We start from the raw sequence: 24603 nt of genomic DNA, 5'->3' as shown, positions 1-24603 counted from the left end.
CATGGTTAGTGTATGAAATCTTATACCAATTTAGTGTGTGACACTCATGATGTGAATCACAAGGTTGTCTGATCCAGTCTTGATTATTCATACACCACCATTATGTAGCTGGAATATGGCGGAGTACGGTGTGAGACAGACACTACACAGTGGTCTGATATTTTGTTCAGTATTTTCTGTAGACATTGTGACTGCTCAATCCTCATTCAGTCATAATTCTCCTAGACTTATACAAGACAGACTCAATATTGTATATTTTATATTTATTCTTAAGGCAACAGCAGGCAGGCATTTGGTTAAGAGGGAAATATTGTACTGTGTACTTGGTTACAATCTGACATGCAAGTCATTTTTTTGAAGGACAAGAAAATGCACAATAACAAAGACTGCCAGTCAGGTGACAGGTGGAAATTGCTGAAAGCTATGCAATGGCTTCTGAAAAAATGTATGTCATATGCAAAAGACTGAATGAACCACTGTCTTTGTGACAGCGCAATCCTTGTAAACAAGAAACAGCTGCTTCATTAAATACCAAACTACTTCCCTCAACACACCTTCACCCTGTCATAGTTAGCTCATCACAGATCACACACACATTCTTACCATCAGTCTATATACACATATATACAGAATCTCAATAAAGATTGATATCATTTCATAAAACAAAACTTATCAAAATAGCTATGCTACATTTTTGTGTGAGACAAGGTATAACATATACTGAGCCTTCAGGTGAGTGAATATTGCTGGATGACATATTCACAGAACTGCAGCTATTCACAGCTACTTTTGTTGTTTACAGCACCCAATTCTCAAGATGCTATATATCAGTATTTACACAAGGAATGAACAGGAATTTGTTACATCTGGACATCCTTTCACAAAGCACCAAGGTGATCGTAAGTCATGAATGTAACCCTTGTGCAATGTTAAAGAATAGGAGTTGAGCTTAACATTTTGCTTCGTGAAAGGACCATCTGACCTTCTGTCCCACTAAAGAGATTTGTAGAGAAGACTGAGCAACTCCCAGGTGGAAATTAGACATGTTGTCACACCTTGTGCCATTATGCCTGAGGCATCACATCCAGTACGTAAGTCAATGTATGGGTGATACTAATGACAAGATATAGACGTAGCTGAGTATCTTTATCTACTGCAAGAAATGAGAGATGGAAGGTCACCTGGCCAAATGGTCCGTGTGATAGAATGAAAGGTGATATCTACTGGATATTGCAATCTGCCCATCACCTTACTGATACAAATGGTTTCATGTTGACAGAGACCGATAGTTAAATGATACACATATAACAGTGAAATGATACAGATGTGATGCAATGAAGGGGAATGATACAAAAGCAGTAAATAAGTTAATGTTGATGGATGTTGGGGCTTCCGATGCTGGTGTGATGGAGCTAGTGCTGCCACCTGTTACGCCCACTGAGACTGGACATGGACTTGCTCCTCATACGGGACCTGCCAACAGTCACAAGAATATCACACAATCAACTGAAGTTCCCTTGAACACTATTTCATTTACAGGTCAGCATGTCAGCTTGATGTGATGGTGACATGATACAGACTAGTCAACACTAAGGAGAAGACCATACACATGAGTGCTAACAGACCAACAATCAGGCTGAACATTTGAACAGTACAATCTGCATGTACTATTTTGACTCAAGAGCTGTATTTTGGGGTCTGAGAAGATAATGGTTACTGTGCAAGGGATTGTGAGAAATGGTTTAATAATGGAAATAAATAGGTTTTGCAACATGACTGCTATGGTAGCCAAATTTGAAATCAAACCTCTTTTGATGGGAACTACATTTACATATGAAGGTAAAGCTTCACTGACCAAGATCTTTCTGAGGAGATATATAGCGTGGACCACTGACAAACAGGTCATGATGTTAGCTCACCAGATTTCAGTCAAGATGAAAAAGATCACCATGTCTTGCAATGAAAGGATAGATGTTACTCACAGTGACTTGTTTGTTGCAGTAGACTGTGTGTGGGTGTCTGGGGCTGCGACTCTCCTAGGGGGAGCAGTGGTCGGATTGGGGGCTTCATCCTTCACACGACCAAACAGATGCCGACTTCTCTGGGTGGCAGCTTTCGTTGACCTCATGTAGCTGGGCTTTGATGGTCCTGTAGAAACACAATGATAGTCTGACATCTAACTGGGCTTAAATGGTCTTGCAGAAACACAGGGATAATCTGACGCTGATGAGACTATATATCATCACTAGCTAGATGTTCATGCAAGTCTATCTGTAGACCCAGTGCCTCCCTCCTACTTACTTGGTGCAGAACGGTTGGCGACTGATGGCAGACCAAACTGACTGAGGTTCCTGGCTGTTTCCTCAGACTTGTGGGTAGCCTTGCATACCCCAGTGTTTGGTGCTAAGTAGCCTGGCACACTCCTGCAATTGAAGGAATCAATATCAGGTTGTCTATGAATATATAGAACCTACTTCATTTCAGTGCTGGAATGTTATACTTAAGCTGATATAAAAGCTGAAGCTGTAATAAAAGTGAATGATATAGCTCACCTGGCAATTGTCTCTTACAGAGATGCAGGTGTATTAATAACAAATGACACAGCTCACCTGGCAATTGTCTCTTACAGAAATACAAGTGTAGTAAAAAGAACATAGCTCACCTAGAGTACAGAGATACAGGTGGATTAACAAGAACATAGCTCACCTGGCAGTTGGCAAGTATGGGGATGACACCAGTGTGTTGCTGTCAAGGGTCTTCAGCTTGAGTCTGACAGGCGAAGGAGTCTTCAGAACTTCAGCATAACTCTTCATCTCTGACCTTTCTGGTGTCTGTTGGCACTCTCCACCAAATGTAATCGACCGGACCACACTATTCTTCCTGTGATCACTGTTTTCCTTGTCCGTGTGTTCTGCTGGCGTACTCTTGGTCACTGTGCTGGAACCACTGAGACGCACACCCTGGGATTTGGTGATCGTGGCAGAACCATAGAGATTCGTCTGACATTTTGTTATTGTGCTTGACCCTTTCAGATTTATAGGGTTATTCTTTGTGACCATGTTGCACTGGGTGGAGCTCTGTGTTTCTACAACAGCACCAAGCTGAGGTTCGGATGACTCTGAGGGTTGAGAGCTCAGATAGGCTTGCACAGATGGTGGAACTGGGAGGGGGGACGCACAGAGAGTAGGAACAGGGGAGGGTTTCCGTGGGAGACATGATGTCCTCCGGAAGGGGCTGCTCTGGTCCAAAGAGTCCACAGTCTGCCTGACCACAGAACTACGGCTCAGAGGACTCTGACACACATACTCAAAGTCAATCTTTGGCACATATGATTGCGAGCTGGACACCTGACTAGGATTAGATGAAGAAACAGCTTCTGATTTTACAGCACACAGATCTGACGGCACGCGGATGGGCATGTGTGACGTTTGCAATGTGAATGTTCCATTCATGATGTCAGAGTTGACAGACTCGGATGAAGAAATGTAGGATCCTGACACAGGCTGTCCTTCAGTTGTAACCGGGTTATGGGCAAATGTATCATTCAAATGTTGCCATTTTTCTGCCACTGACAGAGGTGAACTAATTGTTTCACTGGCATTCAGAGATGAACTGCCATCTGTATGTAAAGTAGCAAACTTCTTACAGGCAGGAGTGTGACCAGCATTGACAGACTGGGATGACATGCTGGGGTCTTGGCTGGGGTCTTTCTCTGTTGGGGATATCGGATGTGAAGGTACTGAGCCAGGAAGTCCTTCCACTACCTGACCTGCTTGTTTAGCTGCTGCAGCTGCAGTTTCCACTGTAGAGTTGCCAGACATCACCCTCTGGGCTCCTCCTGCAACACATTGAGAGGAGGATGTAACAACAGTTGTGTCATATAGGACTTGCTCGCTTCTTTAGATTAACTATGTACCCACACACAGAAACTGTTTAGACATAGCAACACCTATGTCACATTAACACAAAGATATATTGACCCACCAGTGTTTGCCAATTCCAACTTCCCCGGGTCCCCTGACGTGTGTCTCTGTCTTAGGTGAGAGCCAGATGAGTCTGAAGCAAGAAGATGTTAGAATACAACAGATGTAATGCAGAAGCAACTACACCGTTGACATACATACAACTAATGATGTGACAAGTTTGTGACGAGTTCTGAATGAAACACTATTGGAACATTACTCCTACAGTGTAAGAAAGGGGACTTTAGACTTACCTCCATCTAACACTGATTTTAGTAGTGGAAGTGAGATGATGTCGTTGATGGGAACACTGGTGCCATCGCTGGGCGTCTCGTCATCCCACGTCACCTCTCGACCATCCACTGACTGCGATATCACATCAAACTCCTCCAAGAGGTCAGTTGTGGCAAGGTTGTGTCCCTTCAGTATATAATGTTGCTTGCGTACAAGAGCAAGCAGGTTGGTCACCAGTCTAAATGGGAGAGACATAATGATGTGACAAACATTATGGTGGATGGTGGATGACGGATGATAGATGGAGGATGGGTGAATGGATGGGTGATAGAAGATGAGTGGGAGATGAGTGAATGAGTAGTTTATATTATATTCCAGTTATATAGCAGCAGTCTGAGAATAATCAAGTCTGGACCTGACAAGATGGATGGAAGATGGGTGGGGATGGATGAATGATGGAATGGGTGGATGGATGGATGCAGATGGAAGATGGGTGACTGGATTGATGACAGATGGAAGATGGGTGGGTGGATGGAATGGATGGATGGATAATGGGTGGGTGGATGGATGGTTGATGGAAGATGGGTGAGTGGATGGAAGATGGGTGGGTGAATTTATAATACATGGAAGATGTGTGTGTGGATGGATGACAGATGAAAGATGGGTGAGTGGGTGGATGAATGGATGGAATTGGTGGGTGGATGGATGATGGATGGGTAGATGATGTGTGGGTGGATGATGGATGGATGTGACGTTGTGTGACGTTTCATATCACCACTAAAAACAAAACAATGAAAAGTAGTACCAGTAATATTCAAACGGAATTATTTATTGAAAAACTAATTCCCAAAGACCATTACAAGACACCCTCTATCGTGGCTTCCATGAACATTGTTACTCTAGAACCATGTGAATGTGCACATACCGGTCAGTGGCAGATGTTTCCTTCTCCTGGGAGCGTATCAGCTTCTGCAGGTGCTTGGTGTGATGTCTTCCGTCACTCACCTCTACCTCCAGGTTGTGCATCCTAAGACTCACAGACAGCAGCTGAACACAGCAGAACATTATGTAGAACACAAGTCACTGTCACATGGCAGAATATTATGTAGAACACTGCCACATAAAACATTATGCAGAACACTGCCACACAACAGAACATTATGCAGAACAAAGCCACACAACAGAACATTATGCAGAACAATGCCATGGAGCAGAACATTATGCAGAACACTGTAACACTGAGCAACATGGGGGCCTACCTCTGGCATGGTGTTGTCTCCCCCTGCCAGGCACATCTCTGAATGGACTCTATTCAGCCAGTCTTGGTTGGCAGCCAGCTTCACTTCAGCCGCATCTCGTTTCTTGCTAACTGCTTCAAGTTTACCCTGGAGGGACTTGAGACTGCGCTCCACTCGTTCACACACCTGCAACACACACCATCAAGTGTACTATCAACCATCAGCAACACTTTCAACTGTACTATCAACCATTATAGCTAAAATGGATAGAATTATCATTAAAACGCTCGCACATTATCAGAAATGAGTGGTCCACTGTAACTCGATAATGCCCGCAAAATGCCTGACGACGGGCCATTATCAAGCCCTTTGTTAGGTGACATCACAAGTAGCTCAGCTGTTGAAGTTTAATCACCTACGGCTCGTTTGAACAAGGGTTCATTTTTTACCATATATCTGGCTCACATTCGTCACATGTACCTGTGCCATTATGCACTTTCCTGCCAGTGCCATCCATAACAATTGTACCATAAATTACAACATACAGCAATGAAAATATCAACTTGAAGTCTAAAATTGTTGATCACTGAAAACAATGGCGGCTGGTAGTATGAGCAAAGGTCAGGGTCGAATGTCGTCACTCTCAATACTGACATCATCTGTTGTTCTATGACGTGACTATATTTGTAAAATGCGTGTCAGTGACCTCCGTCGTTTTGTTGTTGGCAGTAAATGCTTCTAAACCGAAGCCACTGTTTTTATTCATATTTGATTAAAAATTCTATTCATTTTAGCTATAATAACGGTAACACTATTTTTCAGGGTATTATCATTTGCAGAAGCCCTCGGTCTTTTCCTTCGTCGGGCAGTTAATGAAAGACCTCATTAACTGCCCGACGAAGGAAAAGACCGAGGGCTTCTGCAAATGATAATACCCTGAAAAATAGCGTTACCCTTATATCAGCAACACCTTCAAGTGCACAATCAACCATCAGCATCATGACATTCATCAGCAACAGCATCTGGTGTACAATCAACCATCAGCATCATGACATTCATCAGCAACAGCTTATGGTGTACAATCAACCATCAGCATCATGATGATTTTATCAACCATCAGCATCATGACAATCATCAGCCACAGCGTCTGGTGTACAATCAACCATCAGCACCATGACAATCATCAGCCACAGCGTCTGGTGTACAATCAACCATCAGCACCATGACAATCATCAGCCACAGCGTCTGGTGTACAATCAACCATCAGCACCATGACAATCATCAGCCACAGCTTCTGGTGTACAATCAACCATCAGCATCATGACAATCATCAGCCACAGCGTCTGGTGTACAATCAACCATCAGCACCATGACAATCATCAGCCACAGCTTCTGGTGTACAATCAACCATCAGCATCATGACAATCATCAGCCACAGCGTCTGGTGTACAATCAACCATCAGCACCATGACAATCATCAGCCACAGCGTCTGGTGTACAATCAACCATCAGCATCATGACAATCATCAGCCACAGCTTCTGGTGTACAATCAACCATCAGCATCATGACAATCATCAACAACATCGTCTGGTGTACAATCAACCATCAGCACCATGACAATCATCAGCCACAGCGTCTGGTGTACAATCAACCATCAGCACCATGACAATCATCAGCCACAGCGTCTGGTGTACAATCATCAGCAACAGCTTCTGATCTACACATAACATGAAATGTCGCCTGCCACCTGGGTCTAGTGAATGAGTGAGTGAGTGAATGTTTAACCCTGAAATCTCAATCAGTACATCAGACTCACTGACTTGTGGTATGAGGCAGTGCTGTATACCCTGATCAACAATGTTTCAGCTGTCATACACTGTACTTGCACAATAAGGACTTTATTGTTGTAATCACTTGCTCTTGTGTTGTATTACCTTTGTATTGATTTGATCTTCTTTTAAAAATACAAAGGGTAGTTACAGTACATTTCTTTATTCTTTGATGTATTCACATCTTTCTTCTGATTGATTTCTGCTTAACTTTATAGATTCAACAAATCACCCAGTCTGACCATGCATTGGACAAGCATAGTGTACTGTTGACATGTTCTTGGTACCAAGAAAGAACAACATCCTTTCAGTATAGAACCACCCACCTGACCCTGTGAAGCACTGGAGATGATGCGCAGTCGATGAAGACATCTCTGTTTGCGTCCAATCTTCCATAGCAGGTCCCGATATACACACTCCACCTGTAGTTGTTCACGTCGCACATCTAGCCGAGCCTCGAAGATGTTCTCCAGGATTGCACTCAGTCTGTTTGAGATGCAAGTTATAGCTCAACATCCAAAACAACACAAAGAATGCAAGCCAACACTTTACAACTACCTGTACTTACCATCATGTACAGATCACAATCTCCACAAACAATACACTGTACAAACTGTATACCTATCAGTTGTACAGACCAGTTGCACATCTATAATCTTAGTTACAAGGTGTATCAAAACCATATGGCACAATAAACTGTGTACTTACTTAGTTGTTTGTTTTTCACTAAGTGTGGGCAATTCAGCCAACATGAGTGAAAAGGAAATTCTTCTACCTTTCTATCTTTAATCCTACTGTTTAAATCTTTTGCTATCTCTTAGCATGACAATAGAGAGCTTGCATAAGTTGTGTAAATGTTGTCAAAAGAGAATGTGATACGTACTTGTTGTATGATGTTTTTTTTAGCAAGTACACCAGATCCCAACTTTATCAGTGAAAACAAATAGAGAATCCAAATAAATGTTCACCTATGTTCCTCATTGACAGATGACTGTCGCCGTGACGACCCAATCTTCCCTTCATCATATAGCTGTAGCCTTGACTTCAACTCCCCGATCTGTGAGTAGCCAACAAAAAACATTAGTATAACACAGCCAGAGCTGTGATAATCACTTTGTCAGACCATAGATGCTGCACAGGGTCATTGGAAATGTTTTTCATGCAGATGGAAACAGGTTTTTGATGCCAGGGTATATTCTTATGTAATATTGTATGTTAATGACAAAGTCCCCTTGTCTTTTGCTCATCACAGCCACTTGCCTAGGAAAAATAGATGATCTTCATTTCTGGGCATAGAGTGATGGACACAAAGCTTGTGGAATGATTCACAAGTATTCAATCAAACTGAATTCATTAATCAGCAACAAAGAACATATTTCAGCAGCTATTCTTGCTGAAAAGTTTGATACAGGAGTGGACTTTCACTTTGGTGAACACATGGTTGTTGCACCAACAAACTGGGGATCGTAGTTGAGACAGTCAGCGGATCCTGTTACACCAAAAGGAGGCAGCTCTACATTGATACAGGTATTCTCTTACCTCTTTACGCAGATCCTCCACAATCTGGCCGTACCGGGACACATGGAAGTCAACATTTAGGATGTTCTTCTTCAGCTGGGGACAGACAGACAAATGATGACTGCTTAATGTACAGTGGACAATGTGCAGTAAACAATGTGTAGCAAGTGCTGCAATATACTTTAAGATTGGTATCTCCTCGAGGGTCATATAAACATGAACAAGTGGCATTTAGTGAGTGAATGAGCTGGGTTTGTAGCACTATTTCAGCCATGAGGAAACACCTAGATGCACCAAGAATGGGTGTCACACTGGTCGGGAATGGTACCATGAGTTCAACGTGACAAGCTGACGCTTTAACCACAATTCCAACATCCCAGGTAACATGTATTAGATGTATGTTGGTCAACTCACCGTGGCACGGATATGCTTGGCCCTATCTGCGTACTTGAGGGTGTTGTAAGTGTCTTCATACGACATGCTGGAAGGACTGGCAACACAGAAGCAATATGTCAACAAGATATCACAGTAATTTTCTCCCCGTCACATTCTGGACACTCAGATGATCCTCACATTCATATACATCCTTTCATTGAACAGTAATAGTTACAGTCACATGAATTGTTCCAATGTGGGAAATGTTAAACACAATCTATTAGTGTTGTGAAAGTAGTGAAGGACCAGACTTGTCATAACATGAAAGGTGGACCAGGGGGTGTCTACTCTCCCTGGAACTAGTGCAAGGGTGTTATCCTTACCTGACTGCTGCTATCATGACAGTCCGACAGTTGCCTCCAAGCGAGTCCTTCAGGAGTCGGGTCAACTTGCTGTCTCGGTAAGGAATGTGACCTTTATTCTGGAAGGAATGAGTCACATAATGTTTAATCATATACGTAATAAAGAATAACTGATGGAGTGATGACAAGTAAGGGAACCAGTTCACTGATACAGGGTCATTCCACAAGCTGCTTCGGCTGAGCGAGTTAGATGGCTGACTTTATGTGCTGGTGATTAGGTATCTAACTCTGAAAGTGTGTCTTTGAATAGCCAATGGGACTGAACCTAACAAACATACTAGAACCTGTACTTTACTTTACTGACGAACTGTAATCCCAAATAAAACGTTTTACACCGCACCCAGCAATATTTATACAAACCTGTAGAGGTTATGAATTCTTTGAAGAATGTCCTCCTTGGGGTACATATATAGCAGTAAAATGTCCATTTTAAAATGCCTACGACAGTTGTAACAATATTGAATAAATATTTTACAAAACAAAAAACTCGTTTTTGTCTTGTGAGACCACCCCTGCAGGGCCCCTACCTGGGCCCTTGACAGCCAAGAGCAGGTAACTCCCGCTGCGAACCTCGCACCTCACTTTTCATGCTGAACTCGTCAGACAGAATGTGGGGAGGTGGGTGGCCTTACCCCAAGGAGGACATTCTTCAAAGAATTCATAACCTCTACAGGTTTGTATAATTCTTTTTCAGAAGAAGTCCTCCTTGGGGTACATATATAGCATAAAACAGACTCCCAACGAACGTGAGTCGGGAGAGGCATTCTGTCTGCTAACATATACCCTTCACACACTCTCATACACTGCCGAAGCTGCGAGAGATAAAAGAAACACTTACCCAAACACCGAGACCGCTGATGTCAATCAGGCGGGTGCGGGGCAAATGTGGGGTATAGCCAATGAACGGCTGAGCTCAGGACTGATGGACATTAGTCCACGCCCCAAAAACTCTACACTGTATGGTACATTCCCCAAACCAGCGAACAGTGCCGGGAACAACAGTGCATAATAAACAACGACGCTATAAGAAAGTGCCATTGTCTTTTTGGTTCTTTTTATATATATATCAGGGGAGAGAACTGTTTGACCAAACCGAGCACGCTCCCTTGAGTGTTTGTCCAACTGATAGTGTCGGATGAACGTGCTCGGCCGGCTCCAAATAGCCGCTGAGCAGATCTCCTCAATGGGCAGTGCCGCTGCGTAAGCTTGTGATGTAGCCACTGCCCTAACCGAATGAGCTTTCAGCCCTTGGGGTATAGTTAACCCCTTATGGGTGTAAGCCATACAAATGGCAGAGACAAGCCACCTAGAAATGATTTGCTTGTTCGCCGGCAGACCAGCTCTCACCCCGCCATAACAGCAAAACAACTGTTTATCCTTACGGATATCAGCAGTTCGTTTGCTATAAGATCTGAGAGTTTTACAGCTGGAGAGAAAGAGATGATAGCTCGTAAAAAAGAGGACCGGACAGCCAATCAAGAACAATTGACAAGTCCCACAGGGGACAAATCCGCCGGATAGTCGGACGGATCCTATCCACGCCTGCTAGAAAGCGCTGCACAAGAGGGTGCTGCCCCAAGAGAGCACCGTCGACAGGAATATGGAAAGCCGAAATAGCTGTGGAATAGCCCCGGATAGTAGATGCGGCAAGGCCGTTCTCTAGCCGGGACTGTAAAAATTCCAGTATTTCAACTAAAGTTGAAGAAAAGGGATCAAGAATCAACCCGTTGGCACAACAGCAAGCATAACAGGCCCATCTATCCTCATATTGAACGTTTGTCGAATCCCTCCGTGAGGCCAGAATTGTGTCTACAACTGGTGCAGGAATTCTGCTCGCCTGGAGGCGATCCCTGACAGTGGCCGAGCCACCCATTGAATCCTGGGATTCGGGTGCGGCGCTCTGTTCTGGGATAGCAAGTCCGGTCGAAAGGGTAACAGGATAGGAGGCAGTGCCAGAAATCTGAGTAACACCAGAAACCAGCTTTGAGACGACCAAAGAGGAGCAAGAAGCACTAATAGTCGAGCTGGTTGGATGGCAAGCTGCGAGAGGACCCTGGGAATCAGTGGTAGAGGTGGGAACGCCCACAATACCCTGTCCGTCCAATCGAGCTGGAGGCATCCTGGGCGATGGCTCTTGGATCCGGTATCCGAGAGCAAAACACCGGAATCTGGTTCGTCCCCCCAGAGGCAAACAGATCCACCTGGAACGACCCGGACAACTGGGAGATAGTCTCGAATATCTCCCGATGTAACATCCACTCGTGTGGGGCCAGAACACGTCAAGAGAGCGCGTCTGCTCGAACATTGTCCACCCCCGGGAGATACACAGGACACACCCGCATGTTGAACTGGTCGCACCAAAGTAGAAACTGCCACGCCTCCTGAAGGAGAGACGGAGACACCGTACCGCCTTGTTTCAGGATATACGTCATTGCCATCTGGTTGTCCATCTCTAGACGCACCACACAGCCGCTGACCATCTCCCGAAAGTGTCGGAACACCAGCCAGACAGCTCTCAATTCTAGCACATTGATGTGCAGGTGCGTCTCTTTCTGCGACCACTGGCCCGAGACTGATTGACTGCCCAGTACACCCCCCCCACCCTGTGAGGGAGGCGTCTGTCTGAATTGAGAGATCTGGGAAGGGAGCATGGATAGATTCCCTACCACTGTCCACCACCGTAAATGAGGAAGTAACCATCCCGGAGCATGGAGCATAGTCTCGTAGCTCTGGGAATGAGACCACATCCGAGCCAGGGCGTATTGAATTGTCCACTGTCGCCGCCATGTTGCCTAGCAACTGGAGCCAAGTCCGAGCTGTGGCCGAGGGGGACTCAAGAAATTGTAAAACAACTCTCTGAACTTTGGAGATTCGATCCGGAGATAGGGAGACCAAGCCTCGTGCTGTCTCGAATCGTGCGCCTAAGAAGATCAGATCCTGTGTGGGAACGAGTTCTGATTTCTTTAGATTGATAATCCAACCCAACTTGGTGAGAATACACATGACTGCAAACGCATCTTCACTCAAGTGAGCGGCAAGTGCCCGAAGGAGCCAGTCTTCCAGGTACGGATGGCAACACCTGCCCTGTGACCTGGCCACTTGCGCTGGGATTAGCATAAGCTTGGTGAACACCCTCGGAGCCGTAGCGATGCCGAAGGGAAGCACCCGAAACTGATAGCATGCCCTGTTGAAGGAAAACCGGAGGTACTTCCTGAACTGGGGATGCATGGGAATGTGCAGGTACACATCCTTGAGATCGATGGACGTAAGCCAATCGCCTCTTTCTACAGATGAGATCACCAACCTCAGTGTCTCCATCTTGAATGAAGGGACCTGCAACAATTTGTTCAGGCCTTTTAGATTTAGAATAGGTCTGAACCCTCTGTCCTTTTTGGGAACTAGGAAATAAGTGGAATAAAATCCCTCCTGTTCCTGTCCCCTTGGAACCACCTCGATGGCCGCCTTGACCAGTAATGACTGGACCTCGGCGCGGAGCACCTAGGCTTTCTCCGGAACAGCCGGCACTGGCGTGCAACGGATTCCAGAAAAGAGAGGCGGGTCTCGCTTCCACTGTGGTAAGTGGCCGTCCCTGAGTGTGGATAGGACCCAGGGATTGGATGTGACCTTTTCCCATTCCGGTAGGAAGAGAGAAAGGCGGACTCTGACTTGAGAGACAGCTCCGGAAGGTCGGTCGAGGGAACATCGGAGAGTGAGAGAGGCTCGAGAAGAGCCGAGCGGCTCGACGTCATAGACCCGACCGAGACCGAGTCCGTGTGGTGAATAGCCGGCACCGCTTCCCTAGGAACACCGACAGAGGTCGTCCCCGAGAGACCGGCTACCGAAGTTGCTAACGGCACCGGTTCACTCAATAAGGGTGTCCCCACACCAATACCAGAGGTTTGGCTGGAGACCCCTTGGGACGCCATATTAGGAGCCACACCCCCATCTGGACGGACGCCAATTTCCTGACGGAGACCAGACATCGCGTCCGAAATGAGCGTGTGGACCGAAGCCATTTGCTGCTGTAAAAGACTTGTTAAAACATCAAAGGTTAAGGGTTGTGAAAGTTGTGACGGAGGTGCACTGGATGAAGTGGAAGTCACCGCCATGGGGGGGGAGAAAACGACTGTACACTTCGCTGATTTCCCTGGAAAAAACAGAACCAAGCTATGATAGTAGCAAGGTCCGTAAATCCACTAAGCACACATAATTTTTACAGAGAAAATTAAAACGCACGGGCGATATCTAATCTGTAAAAAATAAAAGCTATTATACTGAACTGTATGAAGAGCCCAATGTGCCTAAGTAGAGAAGCCATAAAGGATACTGTACTAAAACATACCAATTTGCAAGCAAAGGAAAATTCCTTTATCACCCCATAGCAATAGAATCCACGCCTAATAATTAACAAGGCTGGAAACATTAACCATGCGAAACGTGCTGACCGCCATCTTGCCAGCCACATGGCTGAAAGACGCGGACACCACGTAAAGTTACAACATTTCATGAATGAAAAGGTCTAACCTATGAATTCCTAATAGCGCCCATGCATAAAAAAGGAACCATACATACAGAGTTAGAAGTCTTCTCACTCATAACTAGCCGTAAGCTTGACAGTACTTAAGAGTTGTCTGTGGACGCCTGTCTCATATGACGACAGTATGAAAAGTGAGGTGCAAGGTTCGCGGCGGGAGTTACCTGCTCTTGGCTGTCAAGGGGCCCAGGTAGGGGCCCTGTAGGGGTGGTCTCACAAGACAAAAACGAGTTTTTTGTTTTGTAAAATATTTATTCAATAACTGTCATAGGCATTTTAAAATGGACATTTTAATGCTATATATGTACCCCAAGGAGGACTTCTTCTGAAAAAGAATCAAGCTATATGGCAGCAGTGTGTAAATAATCAAGTCTGGATCAGACAAACCAGTGATCTGCGCAGTTGAGAACCGATGTGTCAACCAAGTCAGCGACCCTAACCAACAGATCCTGTTTGTCGCCTCTTACAACGAGCATAGTCGCCTTTTATGGAAAGCATGGGTTGCTGAAGGCCTATTCTATGCTGGACCTTCATGGGTCAGGCTACTATTGAATCATCACATCAATGATAAAGCTTTCAGCCACTGACACCTCTTGGACTAACCTTGTTCTCAGCAAGAGCATTGATGACATTCCCTAATGCCAGAAGAGATCTGTTGATGTTCGCCCCCTCTCTGAATCTTGCCCCTCGATTCTTCGTGACCGTAGCTCTCTCTGACCCTGCCAGGTCAACTAGACACATTTTGGCAACCTTCACCTCAGTAGAAATATTGGCTGTGCGATCCTTTTGTCGAACAAAAACCTGCCCATAAAAGATTGGAACTCTGTCAAAGTCACTGACTCTATACGAACCTGAATGTTGACAGGACTGTGTATCTATGTTCATTTCCAATGTTATATACAGTAATAATTGTTGAAATTACCATGAAACAAACTCGATGTGGCTTGATATCACTGGTATGCACTATGCATTACCATCTATAGTATTTACAAATACTTAGTATACAGCAATGCAACTGCTCAAAGTCTATATTGACTACACTCACCTGGAAGACGGCATGAGACCGTGATGACTCGGCGTTGGCGTCAGTTGGGTGCTGGGATCTGTTCTTGTTGCCAAACTGGAGCATGTACAGCAGCTCCTCCGCGTTCTTCGGCTGAAAGCAGATCATAGAATATTGTCAACAATCGCCAGCATATTGTCACAACAGAGAAACGTCACATGTCAAATTACTAGCATATTGTCGCAACAGAGAACTGTCACATGTCAAATCACCAGCATATTTTCACAACAGGGAACTGTCATTTGTCAAATCACCAGCATATTGTCATAAAAGGGAGCTGTCACAAGTCACACCACCCTCAAATTGTCAAGTGTGTGTCACAGAATGGAATACAACCTGTATGGTCACAAATGTTTCACATAAACAGCAAGCTGGCAAACATGTGGGGAACTGTTACATCATTGTAAAAGTCACATGTTACATCTTGGTAACTATCACATCTCTATCATCACAGGAAATATTACCTTGTGCAGCGACAGTCCCGGCACAATTACCCCACTCTTAGGATCTTCCCTGATCGGCAGACTCCCCCTGGGTAGCAGCAGGTCTTGGATCTGCTCATTGTACACCTGTTATCAAACAGTATATGCTTAGTTCACATGTACAGTCAAATGTAACATGCTGCAGCAGGATCATCAACAATGAAGCAGTGCAGGAAGGTTGTAGATATGCTTCCTTGGCACCTTCAAGAATACACAAAGTAGATTCTACATCAAAACCTGTTAGAACATAGCAGATGTAAAACATACATGTAACACAGACACAGGCAGGAAGACAGAACATGTTGCATCAACACCTGTAAAAACATGGCTCATGAAGATCTGCATGAATACACTATATCCTTTGCTAATACTTGCAGAAAAAAGGCACATGCTGCTCAGCTGTAAATAAAGCAAAAGCTGGGTCCTCATTCTTGAAACATTCGTAGCCCTAAGAATTCTAAACTTTGATTGTAGTTGTACTTACTAGCCAGGAGCTAGATTTTCGAAGCTCTCTTAGAGGTAAGATAGTCATAAATACATTAACATTAATTTACATCTGTCTTAGCACAAACATTAACATTAATTTACAACTGTCTCAGCACAAACATTAACATTAATTTACAACTGTCTCAGCACAAACATTAACATTAATTTACAACTGTCTCAGCACAAACATTAACATTAATTTACAACTGTCTTAGCACAAACACTGACATTAATTTACAACTGTCTCAGCACAAACACTGACATTAATTTACAACTGTCTCAGCACAAACACTGACATTAATTTACGACTGTCTCAGCACAAACATTAACATTAATTTACAACTGTCTCAGCACAAACATTAACATTAATTTACAACTGTCTCAGCACAAACATTAACATTAATTTACAACTGTCTCAGCACAAACATTAACATTAATTTACAACTGTCTCAGCACAAACACTGACATTAATTTACAACTGTCTCAGCACAAACACTGACATTAATTTACGACTGTCTTAGCACAAACATTAACATTAATTTACAACTGTCTCAGCACAAACACTGACATTAATTTACGACTGTCTTAGCACAAACACCGACATTAATTTATGACTGTCTCAGCACAAACACTGACATTAATTTACGACTGTCTTAGCACAAAGAGAGCTTCCTAGGTCCTGTTTCACGAAACTCTCGTGTACCTGATATCTCGTAACTTTTCTCATAGCATTCGCATCTCCTATGCTACAATATAAGAGGTACAAATGCTACGAGAAACGTTACGAGACATCAGGCTTACGAAAGTTTTGTGAAACAGGACCCTGGTTAGTAAATTTATTTGCGGGAAGGCACAGAACTTGTCCTCAAACAAAAATCTAAAAATTAACAAAACACAATAAAACTTCAGCAAGTGCTGATATGCAGCTCCATACCTCAAGATAGGAGATGGCCACATCACATGTCTTCTCATCCTTGAGGTTGGCAATCCTCTCATACAGGTCAATCATTGTGTGGTACATGACCCCAGGATGGGTCTCACTCCCCAGCATGGTGTGTGTCTTACCAGCCCCTGTAGCCCCATAGGCAAACACTGAAACACACCAACATACATGACACCAGGGTATAGTACATGACCCCAGGATGGGTCTCACTCCCCAGCATAGTGTGTGTCTTACTAGCACCTGTAGCCCCATACGCTGAGACACACCAACATACATGACACCAGGGTGTAGTACATGACCCCAGGATGGGTCTCATTCCCCAGCATGGTGTGTGTCTTACCAGCACCTGTAGCCTATAGGCAAACACTGAAACACACCAACAACCAACATACATGACACCAGGATGTGGTACATGACCCCAGGATGGGTCTCACTCCCCAGCATGGTGTGTGTCTTACTAGCACCTGTAGCCCCATACGTTGAGACACACCAACATACATGACACCAGGGTGTAGTACATGACCCCAGGATGGGTCTCACTCCCCAGCATGGTGTGTGTCTTACTAGCACCTGTAGCCCCATAGGCAAACACTGAAACACACCAACATACATGACACCAGGATGTGGTACATGACCCCAGGATGGGTCTCACTCCCCAGCATAGTGTGTCTTACCAGCCCCTGCAGCCCCATCCGCTGAGACACACCAACATACATGACACCAGGGTGTAGTACATGACCCCAGGATGGGTCTCACTCCCCAGCATGGTGTGTGTCTTACCAGCCCCTGTAGTCCCATCGGCTGAGACACACCAACATACATGACACCAGGGTGTAGTACATGACCCCCGGATGGGTCTCACTCCCCAGCATGGTGTGTGTCTTACTAGCACCTGTAGCCCCATCGGCTAAGACACACCAACATACATGACACCAGGGTGTAGTACATGACCCCAGGATGGGTCTCACTCCCCAGCATGGTGTGTGTCTTACCAGCCCCTGTAGCCCCATCGGCTGAGACACACCAACATACATGACACCAGGGTGTAGTACATGACCCCAGGATGGGTCTCACTCCCCAGCATGGTGTGTGTTTTACCAGCACCTGTAGCCCCATCGGCTGAGACACACCAACATACATGACACCAGGGTGTAGTACATGACCCCAGGATGGGTCTCACTCCCCAGCATGGTGTGTGTCTTACTAGCACCTGCAGCCCATAGGCAAACACTGAAACACACCAACAACCAACATACATGACACCAGGGTGTAGTACATGACCCCAGGATGGGTCTCACTCCCCAGCATGGTGTGTGTTTTACCAGCACCTGTAGCCCCATCGGCTGAGACACACCAACATACATGACACCAGGGTGTAGTACATGACCCCAGGATGGGTCTCACTCCCCAGCATGGTGTGTGTCTTACCAGCACCTGTAGCCCCATCGGCTAAGACACACCAACATACATGACACCAGGGTGTAGTACATGACCCCAGGATGGGTCTCACTCCCCAGCATGGTGTGTGTCTTACCAGCCCCTGTAGCCCCATCGGCTGAGACACACCAACATACATGACACCAGGGTGTAGTACATGACCCCAGGATGGGTCTCACTCCCCAGCATGGTGTGTGTTTTACCAGCACCTGTAGCCCCATACGCTGAGACACACCAACATACATGACACCAGGATGTGGTGCATGACCCCAGGATGGGTCTCACTCCCCAGCATGGTGTGTGTCTTACTAGCACCTGTAGCCCCATACGCTGAGACACACCAACATACATGACACCAGGATGTGGTACACGACCCCCGGATGGGTCTCACTCCCCAGCATGGTGTGTGTCTTACTAGCACCTGTAGCCCCATAGGCAAACACTGAAACACACCAACATACATGACACTAGGGTGGTACATAAGTCCATCATGGGTTTCACTCTCCAGCACGTTGTGTGTCTTACCAGCCCCTGTAGCCCCATAGGCTGAAACACACCAACATCAGACCCACCATAGTGTTCCCCCTAGGGTTCAGGAAGGGCAGGGTAAATTCATGGAAAAGGGCACTTCATAACCTCAAAGGGCATGTTGGTGAGGATTATCTAAAAAACAAAATGAATCGAAAGTCAAATTCGTTTTTACTCTTCTCAGTTTGCATTTTAAGATTAGAATTTGAAAAAAAGCATTTCAAACCTGGAAAATACACACTTGTCATAGTAAACGACTGCGATTGAGGCGAAAAAGGGCAGGGCACAAAATAAAAAGGGCAGGGCGCAAAAGTCAAAGGGTAGGGCGCTGCACCCTCCTAAATGTGCTTAGGGGGGAACACTACACCACTCATAACAAACACAGAAACCAGGGAGTCTCATGGACCACAAAATAGCGGTACATAATATTGGCTCACCTTGGGAACGTTGGACATTATTTATGTGATAATTTGAATATGAAAGTATAGTAATGCAAGTAAAGGTGTCTACCTGAACAGTTGTAACCCTCCAGGAGGCCGTCCAGGATGCCCTTGGTAGTGTGCTTGTACACCTCTGCATTAGTTGCACATGGTCCAAACACAAAGTCAAAGGCAAATTTGAGATCTTTATTACGACGTTTCCGAATATCTCTTGGTTGTCTGCGGAATCCACGCACAGGTGAGTTGCTCTCCTTGGGATCAAAGGCTAACACATGTTCATTCATGTCCCTAACAACCACCTCAAAAGGTCCTGCCTTCTCTGCAGCATTTTCTGGCCTAACTCTCACAACAACCTTGACATTGCTGGACTTTGTACCACTACTGTTAGGTCCTGCCATACTTGAGTCACTCCGAGGGTGACCCACTGTCATCCTTTCGTGTGTCCTCTATGGCTGCAAACTGAAGATATCATCAATGAAAAAATATCTCTCCCTTTTTCTTGAACACAGCCTGATTGTTATCATGGTTGCAAGTCTCATTTGTGAAGAGCAAAAACATTCAGTATGGCCTAAATGGTACTAATGTCACCATAGAATAACAACAATACTATTGTCCTACATTATCAGGAAATATGAGGTAGCTAAGTGATAAATCGAGCAAAAAATCAAAGCCAGTCAACGTAAGCTACATTTCATGATATTGATAAACTTCATTAAGTTCATAAAATATTGTTCCCTCATGCTAATTGATATCATTATCATAACCGTTTGAAATTCACCTATCACCACCTGTCGTTTGAGAAGTTCATTACATAGGAGAATTTGGCTAATTAGCTGATAGACAAATGTTAAATTGGTACAGTAACATTTATAATCCTTCACTAATCCTCTCCGAAAAACAAAGATACAGCGCGAAGCAGTCACTCGGTCGTGACAACAAACATGATAAATATTTACATGACAAAGTTAACAAGACTGACAATTCGTAATTTATAGCAAGCATGATGAGCACGCGTGTATTTTGGCCAGTTTTTTTTCTTAAATCAAAATGTACAAGAGATACTCATAAAGAGGAATATGTTGAAACAGCGTCTATTGTTTCTTGGAATTTGGAGCAAATTACCAAGCTGCAACTCGAGATCGATGCCTATGCCAAGCCTTGGCCCAAGGTTATACCAGCTGGGAGTGTATTTACAGTATAAAATTATTACTTGTACTGATTACATGATGGCAGTTTGCAGAATACTTGGGTTTGCAGAAACTGTGAGATGCCTATGCTCTCTGAAACATACACCATCCTCTTTGGAATATACCAACATACATAACACTTTCAGAATGACTCGATCATTCAATGAATCCATTTCATTCATTGATAGATCACACCTTGGAGGTCGCTGAACCACGATTTTGTCTTTTTTCATGATTCTGAACGATCACTACTGTTTTCACAACAATCATAATAATAACAAAAAATATGCCCTCTATGCAGACTTGCTAACGATACGTACAAAACATAAAAATAACTTACATGATGTAGGGTAAAAACGTCAACATTTCAGTTTGAAATACCCACTTTCAATAGATGAAGCCATTTCATTGGTCGGAAAAAATCAGCGCCTTCTGCTGGGCGTTTTCGAAAAAAACAAGAGTTACGTCCCTTTTATCACGTTTGTCTTATATATTTCAAAATTGTTACCAAATGTTTGTTAGTTAGGACTTTATTCCCGATAGTTTAATTTACCGTTCTTACACTTTGTATCACCAACTATGTGAAAGTAATGTTATATGTGTTCTTAAGCCGTTGTGCTGTGTTTACTATTGAAACTGAAAGGTTGGCTATATTGTTACTGAAAGAAATATAGGGCTGCACTGCAGTATTGTGACTGTCACATAGGATGTGTGGAAGACGATTGTCCGTTTCTCTATATATGACCCTCTTACAGCCAGCTACATGAAAGGTTTACTATCCACAAAGTATTACTTATATCCTTCTAAATCTAAGTTCAATATCCTTACGTCAACCCGCGTTTGCACCCCCTACAACTATAAGATTTAAACTACAGTACATTGGCCATAAGTGAGTCTTCATTCGTGAATTTTCATTAGACTTACATGTTAATTAACTGCTGCAAGAATAATTTTCATAATAGAAGTCATTTTATTTTCATATTTTGCAAACATCTCGGAAATCATCTTCAGCTACGTTTACATAATTTTCTTTCATCTTTCGGTTTATTAGTTATAGAATGACTCCTGATTAAGCACCATGTATAACCACAACTTTTTATCTATCCCATAACATAATCATAACTGGTATGTCTAACATATAAATAGTTTAAATAGTTGCAATTTTCTTTAAAATCATCGGAAAATTGAATTGAAATTATGTGCATGTATAACTGAGATGATTCCCAGCTGATAGATCGGTATCGACAGTTAGTCGACCGAAACCAAATTTGTTACAGTTATTCTCACAAGAGTTAATTACCTTACAAGTCTATCGAATTTCACTAACGATGACTCACTATGGCCCACAACTGTAGCAGTGTATGTCGACGGTTAACGTTTATGTACATGTGATAGAGATCGAAGTGGTGTATATGACATTGAAGTTTGTGTTATACGCAATGACATTGCAAGATGGACATACACTGCTACAGTTGTGGGCCATTGTGCACTTAAGGGCACCACATACGTATGCGTTTGCAATGGCCTACACCAAGCAAACAACGATTCTTATTTATTTCAGTTCCATCGAACGAATGTGGTCTCTCGTGTTCCATGGAAAAAAGAGATGGCATGTCACGCGCTCCGCCGTGTGGCAGAACTTCAGTCCTAGGAACGATGAGTTAACAAAGGTCACTCATGGTTCAAGCAGGGGTTGGCTCCGAGGTGCCGGGATTGCGCTAGCCACACACCACCAACACACAATACGTCTCTCACGAGGAAAACTGCATGTATTCCAATATCTATCATAATAATAAAAGTGCATATATAATGCAGACATTACGGAAAAGGTCAATGGGCGAGAGTGCACTTCAACTCGAGCTGCCCCTAGGCGCTTGAAGGTAAGCAGTCATATATAGCCACCTCATCCTGTCGGGTATCCAGTAACTGCTGGGTGAACAGAGGAAATATCAAACAAACTCACTGTTCAAAGTTGGACCAAGTATGTGACATGTGCTTCGTTGCTGAGTGCGAACTAGTTATTTTGCTAGCTAGGTGGGCTAAAAGTTACTAGACCACAAAATAATTAACTAGCCCGAACTGTGAATGTAGACACATTAAGCTGCTGAAACACTTTCATCATAATTTGGTATTATTCAAAAGTGTGTTATAACTTAATAGGCCGGAGAGAGGGATATATTTACACAATGGCCCCTTGAAAATTCACCAGCCAGTTGGGCCAGTGACTGTTTTTACTGGCCGGATTGGATTTTCACTAAAAAACGGATTGCGGGACAGAGGCTATTTCGTACACTGCTTCGTTGTGGTGTAGAGCTGAAGTCAAAGAAGTCCTAGGAATCGAGCTGTCATTATCCAAGGACTCTGCGACCAAGCTTGGCCACCTCCACCGACCACACATCACGACACCATATACAAAAAGACAAAAACAAAAATGCCAACAAAACCTAACGCGTGCTTTTGAAAACTATCCATTTTGTTGGCGATAAAAATCATCATTGAGGTCTGATCACGTGGTTATGACCCAGGAAAGGGTCGACTGTCTGATGTCTGCGAGCGGTTACACTCACCCCGTGGTCAGTGGGTAAATATGGAACTAGCTCAACAGCGCTTTTAAAATATGTACATATACATGATCGCTTTCTTTTGACAAACACTGCTAAATATAACTGATGGATGTCACAAAACGCAATGTGTAAATGTGTAAAGCCAATGAGATCATCGCTCCTTATTACTAGATGCTGTATTTTCCAAGTGCATATTGGAAAACAGAGATCTCAGTGGAATATTTTGTATTTATTTGAGGTTGTCAGTTACATGGCGAGGAGAGATACGTTGCTGTGCAACGACTTCAAGAAAGCCAAACTTATCTGGACATTCCCATATATGTCCACATGCCTCCAGGTTATCGCTAAGTGGAACCAGTGTGCATCACAAATGACCACACAGCCGAGTGGTAGAGTATGATTTATTCTGTAAAGTCAAGTATCACAAGCACTACACTCGCGAACGCCTCATTTATGACACAAGATGGTCGAGATAGGCCTCTGGGGTGTCATGCAAGATCTGGACGGCGATCCATCGTTGCTTGTGTCACCCGAGTTTGTTTGGATGTCGTGGTAAGTGACGTTTTATTTCATCCCATTGTCGACGATTACAGTCAAACAGCAGACCATGGATTATGCTCGGATGTCCAATAACGAAGTCTGTGACCACATCTGTTACATGGAATTGCATAGATTGGTGTTCATGCTCTTGACCACTGGCTTGCCTGATACAGACCACAGCCACAGAGATGGAATGGTGCTGAATGCGGCGTTAAGGAACAAATAAATTTGCTACAAGAGGGCGCCCATTGTCCTGCTGTAAAGTGAGGTGAGACCAAAGGTAAGTTAAAAAGGAATCAGGACTTGTCTGTATAGAGTACAAAGAGTACTATCGCCATTCCTGCAGTCTGAACCTTTCATGTTTTCTTGTCCATGCCTACCCATGAAGATCCGAGTTAGAACTGATCTTCAGCAACCCATTCTTGTTCCTAAGAGGCGACTTACGGGATCAGGTGGTCGGGATCGCTGACACGCCATCGTATCGAAATTGCGCAGATCGATGTTTATGCTGTTGATCTCTGATTTGTGTGGTCCTGTCTCTGGTATTTATAGCAGACTGTTGCCATATAGGTGGAATATTGCTGAGTGCGGTCTTAAACAACAAACAATGGATGTTTGCGCGGACTGGGATTTGATGTTTGTTAAAATACGTTTTGCTACCAACGCAAATGAGATCAATATTGTTTTATATTGTAAACTTCAGGAAAAATCCGAAATGGTATTTCAGAGAATGTGAACTGCAGAAAAAAACTAGCATGCATGATTACTTATTGTGCAGTTGTTCGCATTTGAATAGCTTTGTCTGGCTGTTGGATTCTGG

General features: G+C 44.0%; 1 protein-coding gene across 1 annotated transcript; it reads right to left on the bottom strand.

The window, feature by feature from the left end:
* Positions 1–248: 248 nt before the first annotated feature.
* Positions 249–21090, bottom strand: LOC137261547 (kinesin-like protein KIF18A). Its single transcript, XM_067799309.1, has 19 exons — positions 21020–21090; positions 19563–19951; positions 17079–17236; positions 15641–15745; positions 15159–15269; positions 14717–14914; positions 9541–9638; positions 9197–9272; positions 8804–8878; positions 8233–8321; positions 7591–7750; positions 5456–5620; positions 5122–5243; positions 4217–4434; positions 3985–4056; positions 2707–3838; positions 2302–2423; positions 1983–2148; positions 249–1473 (listed from the first exon to the last, which is right to left on the bottom strand). Exons 2-19 carry the CDS (start codon positions 19921–19923, stop codon positions 1413–1415), a joined length of 3489 nt encoding a protein of 1162 aa, XP_067655410.1. The 5' UTR covers positions 19924–19951; positions 21020–21090; the 3' UTR covers positions 249–1412.
* Between the last annotated feature and the right edge of the window lie 3513 nt (positions 21091–24603).

The sequence above is a fragment of the Haliotis asinina genome, chromosome 14 (genome assembly GCF_037392515.1).
Source record: "Haliotis asinina isolate JCU_RB_2024 chromosome 14, JCU_Hal_asi_v2, whole genome shotgun sequence".
Taxonomy (NCBI): Eukaryota; Metazoa; Mollusca; class Gastropoda; order Lepetellida; family Haliotidae; genus Haliotis; species Haliotis asinina.
Note: the sequence above shows the minus strand (reverse complement) of the source record. Positions and strands in the feature narration are given on the sequence as shown.

Excerpts from the sequence above, each read along its gene's own strand:
- LOC137261547 (XM_067799309.1), bottom strand. The coding sequence starts at position 19,923 with ATGACAGTGGGTCACCCTCGGAGTGACTCAAGTATGGCAGGACCTAAC. Across the intron at positions 17,237-19,562 it reads GGAGGGTTACAACTGTTCAG|TGTTTGCCTATGGGGCTACA; the intron begins GTAGACACCTTT and ends GGTGTGTTTCAG. Across the intron at positions 15,270-15,640 it reads CGGGACTGTCGCTGCACAAG|CCGAAGAACGCGGAGGAGCT; the intron begins GTAATATTTCCT and ends ATCTGCTTTCAG.